This window comes from Anarrhichthys ocellatus, unplaced genomic scaffold, assembly GCF_004355925.1.
Source record: "Anarrhichthys ocellatus isolate YVR2014 unplaced genomic scaffold, GSC_Weel_1.0 scaffold190, whole genome shotgun sequence".
Lineage (NCBI taxonomy): Eukaryota > Metazoa > Chordata > Actinopteri > Perciformes > Anarhichadidae > Anarrhichthys > Anarrhichthys ocellatus.
The window spans coordinates 242,443-252,320 of NW_022280220.1; the positions used below are offsets into that span (position 1 = coordinate 242,443).

Here is a 9,878-nt window from a genome sequence, read left to right on the forward strand (position 1 = left end):
TCACCGGTGCGGGGGGTGTGTGGTGGTGATGGGGGGGCGGTGCGGGTATCAGCGTGATGCCTTCAAGGGCTGCTCGGAAAATACAATGATGAGAGTTACAGACCTTTATACATGACCGTGTTTATGAAGTGTTAAAATATAACAAATAAGTAAGAAATACACGTTGAACAGTTCACATGATAATAATAATAATAATGATGATAATAATAATAATAATAATAATGATAATAATAACAATAATAATGATGATAATAATGATGATAATAATAATAATAATGATGATAATAATAATAATAATGATAATAATAACAATAATAATGATGATAATAATAATAATGTTAATAATGATAATAATACAAATAAAATAGTAATGTAATAATAATAATAATACAAATTAAATAATAATGATAGTGACAATGATAATAATAATAATAATAATAATAAAAAGAAAATAATAATAATGATAAAAAGAAAATAATAATAATATAAAATAATAATAATGATACAAATGATAATAATAATGATAACTATTTTTATAACAGTTGTAATCATTTTATCATATAATTATTAAGTTTATTATTATTCATTTATAGCAGCTTATATTTCTAAATGTACTTTTGTGAGTGAAAGACTTATTTTGTAATCTAACTTCTCAGGACGGTGACGTCACTAAGCCCCGCCCTTGCGTATTCTGGCCAATCACAGCAGTTTACATGAATAATACAGAAGAACCTGAACGCATCATGTCATGCTGTTATTTAACCATCACGTGACCGAATCTGTGAGGACAATAACAACAACAAATAAATAAATATGAACTGTGAAGCTTCTCAAAACTCAGATTATTTTATTATATTTTATTCTTTATTGGTCCCTCGGAGGCTCTTTGAGGAACAGTTCATTCACACATGAAACTATTTGAAAAACAAATATCGCTTCATGTTCTCACTGATTAATCAACATTTACACTTCAGGTTAAACTTTACCAGAGATTTAAAACAAATAAATGAAACTCAAGTTAACAGGAAACAAAGAAAAAGAAAAAGTAAAAGAAAAGAGTAAAATAAATCAGTCTTTTGTGAATCATAATCACATTATTTGGGTTCAGTTTCACACAGAAACAGAAAGAGAGCTAGACGGATAAAAGTGAAGAAGAGAATGTTATGAACACAAGTAGTGAAAAACAACAACATATATCAATAAATATACATATATATAATATATATTTGTATATATATATATATATATATATATATATATATATATGTCTATGTATATAAGAATGACTAAACTCCATCCATCCATCTATCTATCTATCCATCTGTCTGTCTCTCTGTCTCTCTCTCTGTCTATAACGTGGTGGTGGAGAAATCGCTCAGAGTTTGCCCTCTTCTCTCTCTCTCGCTCTCTCTCTCCTAACAGAGGATCTTTGTCTCGTGCTCGTCCTCCCCTCAGAGTGAGCCCTCCTCGTACCGTTCTCCTCCAATCAGAGGATCTTTGATCACTAATCAAGCAGCAGGATGGCAGGCAGCGCGTGGAGGTCAATGGTGAGAAAATAAGCGTCATATACCACTGAGAGTCAGAGAGGACGTTATAAGCAGAGACGAGTAGTTTAATACGTGAGAGTAGAAGGTTCACGGTGTCTCTACGGTGTTAACGGAGACTTTAGTACGCTAACCGTTAGCATGCTAGCTAGGTGTGTGTCCTTCAGCGGGATGACACTCAGTGTAGCTAGCTCAGCATGTTAGCATGGTGTGTGTGTCCTTCACACAGTAGCTGAAGCTAGCTGAGCTAACGGCTCAAAACCAAACTGTTTAAAAATGTACCAGTTTAAGGTCAGCTTGCATGTTGGGCTGAATCCACAGCTCGCAGAGAAGAAGCGAAGAACTCTTAAAGAAGAAGAGGTTGTGTTGTTTAATTCGGCATACATATATAAACTCCACCATAGAGTTGTATGGCAGTAAAGATGTAGTTGATTTGAAACGATTCTGTAATAAACTCACATTCACTTAGTCAAATAAAACCCCAAACTATATGATTATCATGTGACTCTTATCAGGTTTAATGCATGTAAATATGCATAAATACAAGATTATTATTCTCCATATGTTATGTTGATAATAACTTGATTTATTGGTAGAGGTTAGAGCAGCTGTTTAACGTGACCTTCATGTCTCTTAGCTGTCTCAGGTGGTGGGGGGGGCAACAAGGAGACACACTCTGTCCTCAGCTTCCTTCTCCAGAGGGGTGAGGAGACACACACACACACACACACACACACACTAACACAGTGATTTTCAACCGCTGTGCCATGAGAGATCATCAGCTGTGCCGTGGGAAAATGTCCAATAAAATATTATTTATTTGCTGCAAATACTTTGCCATTGTTGAGTGTCTGAGCTGCAACATAGTGTCTGACTCAGTAATAAATACTCTTCCATGCCAGTGGGGGGCAGTAAGTAGCGCAGTAATGACGTGTAGGACAGTAGAATGAAATGATGGGAGAGGTTGCGGTGACAAGACAAACAGAGATGGAGAAATATTTGGAAAGGAAAAATGTAGACTCTGAACTGGGCCCTGGACAACAAAACCCAGATGAAAAGCCTAGTATGGATCAACGCATTTAGAGACTTGTCATTAAATTGTCAGCATATATCCGGCCCTCGGTACAACGGCCCGCCAGAAAATATCATGTTTATCAGAACTGTCCCGCCACCACAGAGCTCCGGGAAGAAAAGTGGCGATGTGAGCTGGCTTTATGTGCAACATAACGAAGCATCTCACTGCGCTAAACCTGCAGCTTCAGGGACGGGGACGTGTGATCACTAGGGGTGGGAATCACCAGAGGTCCCGCGATACGATATTATCACGATACGATATTATCACGATACTGCGATATTCTGAGTATTGCTATTTATTACTTTTTTCAACTTCAAATTATGTCCCCAAAGGAAAACTGTGTCAACATGTTTTATCTAATAAGATAAAGTTTTCAGTCTGTTCATCTCACTTCAATCATTTTTATTGCAGCAGAATATGATTGTCAAGCAGACAGACTGACCAACAATGTCATAAATGTTGCATGAACCTGACAAACTGAACCGTTTGTATTACTACACAGTCCAACTTAACTAAATGCAAACGTGTCTATAAGTTATATAAGTAGGATATAAGAGTTATATAACTCAGTATAACTTGTGATGTGTGGATGTCGAGGGCAGAGAGCCAGTTGTGCGCTGCACTCTCCCCATGAGTCTGGCTACTGTTGGCAGATTTAACCCCGTTGTGAGGCCAGATGTCTCTATCTTTGTTTTGACCAACTTCCTACCAGTCATGCTGACCTGGGACCTTTGCTGACCTCACCAGAAAACAACTCGGCACCATCTAGTGGACTGAAAAAGCAATTGATTTGATTTTTCTAAAAAAAAAAAAATGTATAGTTTATATAATAAAAGATCGATACTTGGCGTCCGTGTATCGATACAATATCGCCACGCAAAATATCGCGATACTATGCTGTATCGATTTTTTTCCCCCACCCCTAGTGATCACAGACATGATCACACATGTCTGTGATCATGTCTGTGATCACACATGTCTGTGATCACAGACATGTGTGATCACAGACATGTGTGATGCAGTGAGAGCTTTCCAGGCCAAGCTGCGCCTGTGGGAGACTTGGATGCAGAAAGGAAACTTGGGTCACTGTCCGTGTTTCCAAACCGTGTCTCCACCGCTGTGTTCCTGACTGCGCATGTTGCTGATAAACTGGGTGCACTTGGCACAGAGTTCACTCTGCGATTTGCCGACTTTGCAGCTCAGAAATTTAAATCTGAACTGCTCAGCAATCCGTTTGCAGTTGACGTTTAAAGAGCACCTGTGGAGCTGATAGACCTCCAGTGTAATGACACTCAAGGTAAAGTGTGACTCTGAGGGCGCTGCACAGTTTCCAAGCTTCACCCCGAAACGATGCCTTAACTCCGCCTACATGCTGCTCAAACGCTCTGCATGTTTGGAAGCACATACCTGTGTGAGCAGCTGTTCTCTGTGATGAAGATGAACACAAACCCACACAGGAGTCTCACTGATGCACCTTCACTCCATCGTGAGGGTTTCCACAGAACCTAACCCAGATATTAATGAACTGGCAGCCAAGAAAAGATGCCAAACATCTGGCTCTGGTACGTATGCATACAATAATGTAGCCTACCTAAACATGTATTCTTTTTGCACTTTGTCCAATATCCCTTCTGTCCTGTTTATTATATGGTGACTCTATTTGGCCCTCAATGTAGTCCCTGTGTGATTGAGTTTGACACCCTGCATATACAGTATGCTGTATTATGCTAAAAGGTGTCATTTTGTAACGTTTTTGGTTGTTGGTGTGCCGCGACTCAGAAAAGGTTGAAACACACACACTAACACACACACACACACACACTCTAACCACCTGTCTGTCTCTCGTCTCCACAGATGCAGACGGTCACACTGATCCCAGGTGACGGGATCGGACCAGAGATCTCTACGGCCGTCATGAAGATCTTTGAGGCTGCAAAGGTCAGTGACATCACACGTTGATCCAGATGTTTTCTAACGAGCAGCAGCAGCAGCTCATTGCTCACGTTGATCCAGATGTTTTCTAACGAGCAGCAGCAGCTCATTGCTCACGTTGATCCAGATGTTTTCTAACGAGCAGCAGCAGCTCATTGCTCACGTTGATCCAGATGTTTTCTTACGAGCAGCAGCAGCTCATTGCTCACGTTGATCCAGATATTTTCAAACGAGCAGCAGCAGCTCATTGCTCACGTTGATCCAGATGTTTTCAAACGAGCAGCAGCAGCTCATTGCTCACGTTGATCCAGATGTTTTCTAACGAGCAGCTCATTGCTCACGTTGATCCAGATGGTTTCTAACGAGCAGCAGCAGCAACTCACGTTGATCCAGATGTTTTCTTACAAGCAGCAGCAGCTCATTGCTCACGTTGATCCAGATGGTTTCTTACGAGCAGCAGCAGCTCATTGCTCACGTTGATCCAGATGGTTTCTTACGAGCAGCAGCAACTCATTGCTCACCTTGATCCAGATGTTTTCTTACAAGCAGCAGCAGCTCATTGCTCACCTTGTTTTACCTTCAGGCTCCGATCAGCTGGGAGGAGAGGAACGTGACGGCCATTAAAGGACCGGGTGGAAGATGGATGATCCCTCCTGATGCTAAAGAGTCTATGGACCGCAGCAAGATCGGCCTGAAGGGTGAGCAACATCTGGACTACAACATACAGATGTTCTATCTAGGTTAACGCTTAAGTCAGAATAAACAACCAAAACAAGGCAACCGTCCATGTGACAACAAATCTGTTAACAGTTCAATATTTATAGCATATAAAGCCTCTATTTCTTTTTCATATATATATATATATATATATATTTATATTAGTGCTGGGCAAGTTAACGCGTCAATTTCGCGTTAACGCATTCATTAATTAACACCGATAATTATTTTATCGCGCGTTAACGCATTTTTTAAAATTTATTATAATTGGTTTTTTTTTCTGTTTTTTTTTTTTTTAATTGAAAGACAAGAGACAATACATAGACATAACAACAAGAGGATGAGAAGAACAGTGAGATAAAATCCAGCAAACATCCCATAGTCAGTAATTTTAGTGCACCTTATATGCTGACATTCACGGTAAAGGCATTTAAACGGTACAGATCGGGAGCGAGCGAAGGACTTTGAAAGTTAGCGGAAAGATTAACGTGAGACAACATCCGGTTTCTTCAGACGAACATCCGGTTTTCAGAATAAGATGCCAACAAAGTATGAATTATATTCACATTAAGTATAAAACATGCTACCTGCATCTCGTGAAGCAAATGTTATTGCCCTTTTGTTCATATAGCAGTACTTTTAAAATATAAGTGCGCAATACACTACTTTTGAATTCATTATTGAACTTTGCCATAACAATGCGATTAATCGCGATTAAATATTTTAACCGTAACCCAGCACTAATATATATCTATATATACAGGTGCTGGTCATATAATTAGAATATCATCAAAAAGTTGATTTATTTCACTAATTCCATTCAAAAAGTGAAACTTGTTTATTATATTCATTCATTACACACAGACTGATATATTTCAAATGTTTATTTCTTTTAATTTTGATGATTATAACTGACAACTGAGGAAAATCCCAAATTCAGTATCTCAGAAAATTTGAATATTACTTAAGACCAATACAAAGAAAGGATTTTTAGAAATCTTGGCCAACTGAAAAGTATGAACATGAAAAGTATGAGCATGTACAGCACTCAATACTTAGTTGGGGCTCCTTTTGCCTGAATTACTGCAGCAATGTGGCGTGGCATGGAGTCGATCAGTCTGTGGCACTGCTCAGGTGTTATGAGAGCCCAGGTTGCTCTGATAGTGGCCTTCAGCTCTTCTGCATTGTTGGGTCTGGCATTTTGCATCATCCTCTTCACAATACCCCATAGATGTTCTATGGGGTTAAGGTCAGGCGAGTTTGCTGGCCAATTAAGAACAGGGATACCATGGTCCTTAAACCAGGTACTGGTTGCTTTGGCACTGTGTGCAGGTGCCAAGTCCTGTTGGAAAATGAAATCTGCATCTCCATAAAGTTGGTCAGCAGCAGGAAGCATGAAGTGCTCTAAAACTTCCTGGTATACGGCTGCGTTGACCTTGGACCTCAGAAAACACAGTGGACCAACACCAGCAGATGACATGGCACCCCAAACCATCACTGACTGTGGAAACTTTACACTGGACCTCAAGCAACGTGGATTGTGTGTCTCTCCTCTCTTCCTCCAGACTCTGGGACCCTGATTTCCAAAGGAAATGCAAAATTTACTTTCATCAGAGAACATAACTTTGGACCACTCAGCAGCAGTCCAGTCCTTTTTGTCTTTAGCCCAGGCGAGACGCTTCTGACGCTGTCTGTTGTTCAAGAGTGGCTTGACACAAGGAATGCGACAGCTGAAACCCATGTCTTGCATACGTCTGTGCGTAGTGGTTCTTGAAGCACTGACTCCAGCTGCAGTCCACTCTTTCTGAATCTCCCCCACATTTTTGAATCGGTTTTGTTTCACAATCCTCTCCAGGGTGCGGTTATCCCTATTGCTTGTACACTTTTTTCTACCACATCTTTTCCTTCCCTCGCCTCTCTATTAATGTGCTTGGACACAGAGCTCTGTGAACAGCCAGCCTCTTTTGCAATGACCTTTTGTGTCTTGCCCTCCTTGTGCAAGGTGTCAATGGTCGTCTTTTGGACAACTGTCAAGTCAGCAGTCTTCCCCATGATTGTGTAGCCTACAGAACTAGACTGAGAGACCATTTAAAGGTTTTTGCAGGTGTTTAGAGTTAATTAGCTGATTAGAGTGTGGCACCGGGTGTCTTCAATATTGAACCTTTTCACAATATTCTAATTTTCTGAGATACTGAATTTGGGATTGTCTGGTCCATTCTAGCAGCTTTATTTTATTTCTCTGAAACCAGTTGAGAGTTTCCTTGGCTGTGTGTTTGGGTTCATTGTCGTGCTGAAATGTCCACCCTCGTTTCATCTTCATCATCCTGGTAGATGGGAGCAGAGTTTTATCAAGAACATTTTTCCATTCATCCTTCCTTCAATCATATGAAGTTTGCCAGTGCCGTCTGCTGAGAAACAGCCCCACACATGATGCTCCCACCTCCAAACGTCACTGTTGGTTTGGTGTTTTTGGGGTGATGTGCAGTGCCATTTGACCTCCAAACATGGTGTGTATTATGGCATCCGAAGAGTTCAATCTTGGTCTTATCTGACCAGACTATATTCCCCAGTATTTCACAGGCTTGTCTAAATGTTGTGCAGAAAACTTTAAACGAGCTTCAACATGCTTTTTCTTCAGTAGTGGAGTCTTGCGTGGTGAGCGTGCATACAGGCCACGGCGGTTGAGTGCATTACTTATTGTTTTCTTTGAAACTATTGTACCTGCTCATTCCAGGTCTGTCTGAAGCTCTCCACAAGTGGTCCTTGGCTCTTGGACGACTCTTCTGATAATTCTTTTCACTCCTCTGTCAGAAATCTTGCGAGGAGAACCTGGTCGTGAACGGTTCATGGTTAAATGATGTTCTTTCCACTTCCGGATTATGTCCCCAAAGTGCTCAACTGGTTTCAGAGAAATAAAATAAAGCTGCTAGAATGGCCCAGACGATCAGCTGACTTGAATCCAATAGAAAATCTATGAAAGAACTAAAGATCAGAGTTCACAGAAGAGGCCCATGGAACCTTGAAGATTTGAAGACTGTTTGTGTGGAAGAATGGGCCAAAACCACACCTGAGCAATGCATGCGCCTAGTTTCTCCACACAGGAAGCATCATTACCAACAAAGGCTTTTGTACCAAGTATTAAATACTTTTTCCCTGTGTCATTCCATTTTATTACAAATAACTTAATTTCTGAACATATTTGTTAGGATCTAACCGGATCAATAAAACTTAGTTTTAAACCTTTTAAATAAATCTTCACAGATCAATAATGATCCTCCCTGAACTGAACTGATCTCGAGTCTCTGGTGGTTCCTCTCTGAGTCCAGGTCCTCTTCTTCTCCTCCAGGACCCCTGAAGACCCCCATTGCTGCAGGCCACCCCTCCATGAACCTGCTGCTGAGGAAGACCTTTGACCTGTATGCCAACGTGAGGCCTTGTATCTCCATCGAGGGCTACAAGACTCCGTACACCGACGTCAACCTGGTGACCATCCGGGAGAACACGGAGGGCGAGTACAGCGGCATCGAACACGTGGTGAGAGTCCACACTGATCGCTGATGATTCATGAGCCACGTCAACAGATAGCAGCTGGTCTACAACGACCCACCATATATCTGTTCATTTAGACTCTGACGTCTGTCAAAAATCAACATCTCTAATCAGGTTAAACTGTGGAATTAATTCACCTGTAGGTCACCTGAGGACAGGACCTGCTCCTCTTCAGGGTAAGAACTGGACCAGTACAGTCCTGATGTGGACCAGTGCAGTCCTGATGTGGACCAGTACGGTCCTGATGTGGACCAGTACAGTCCGGTCCTGATGTGGACCAGTACAGTCTGTGTTTACACTGTCAGCTCAGATCTGAATTTAAAGTCCAGAAGAAGAAAACATTCAAAACCTTTTGTTACTTCCTGTTGTCGGTGACAGGAAGTCTATAGCCTTTAGCTTAGCATTAGCACAGAGACTGGAAACAGTGTGTGTTCAGACCAGAACCCAGTTGTTACTGGTGGGACTAGAAACCACCCACCAAAGCTAACGTCTCTTATCAAAACCTGGTTCAGTAACGACTTCTGGTTTCTGGAGGAGCTCCGTTCTGATTGGCTGTCACAGTGTCTGAACTCACCGTGAAGCTCCTCCCCATTCTGAGTCTGATTGAAACTAAACCGAAGCGTCAGTTCTGGATCTGGCAGTGGGCGTGTCCCAGTGCATGTGTGATGTCACTTCCTGTCCTCCACTCCACATGGATCCTCCTGGTGGACTCCATGAAGTCTTGTTTTCATTCCTGTTGTTCCTGGAATGAGCACTTCCTGTCTCTCTCTCCACTCGGACCCCCCTTAAGGATCTGGTCTTAATGTCCTCTGGTCTTACTGTCCTCTGGTCCTGGTCCCTGTAGATCGTGGAGGGTGTGGTCCAGAGCATCAAACTGATCACCGAGGACGCCAGCAGACGCATCGCTGAATACGCCTTTGAGTACGCCAGAAACAACCAGAGGACGAGTGTGACGGCTGTTCATAAGGCCAACATCATGTGAGGGGGGGGGGGGGGGGGGGGGAGAGACAGGGCGTGCTCATTCCAGGAACAACAGGAATGAAAACAAGACTTCATGGAGT

The 9,878-nt window shown here is 41.7% G+C and overlaps 1 protein-coding gene across 1 annotated transcript; it reads left to right on the top strand.

Annotated features, from left to right (window-relative positions):
• The first annotated feature begins 1,452 nt into the window (after positions 1-1,452).
• Positions 1,453-9,805, top strand: LOC116400687 (isocitrate dehydrogenase [NAD] subunit alpha, mitochondrial-like). Its single transcript, XM_031878642.1, has 6 exons — positions 1,453-1,547; positions 2,182-2,247; positions 4,474-4,557; positions 5,135-5,249; positions 8,615-8,802; positions 9,662-9,805. The coding sequence occupies exons 1-6, from the start codon at positions 1,521-1,523 to the stop codon at positions 9,797-9,799; spliced, it is 618 nt and encodes a 205-aa protein (XP_031734502.1). The 5' UTR covers positions 1,453-1,520; the 3' UTR covers positions 9,800-9,805.
• The last annotated feature ends 73 nt before the right edge of the window (positions 9,806-9,878 follow it).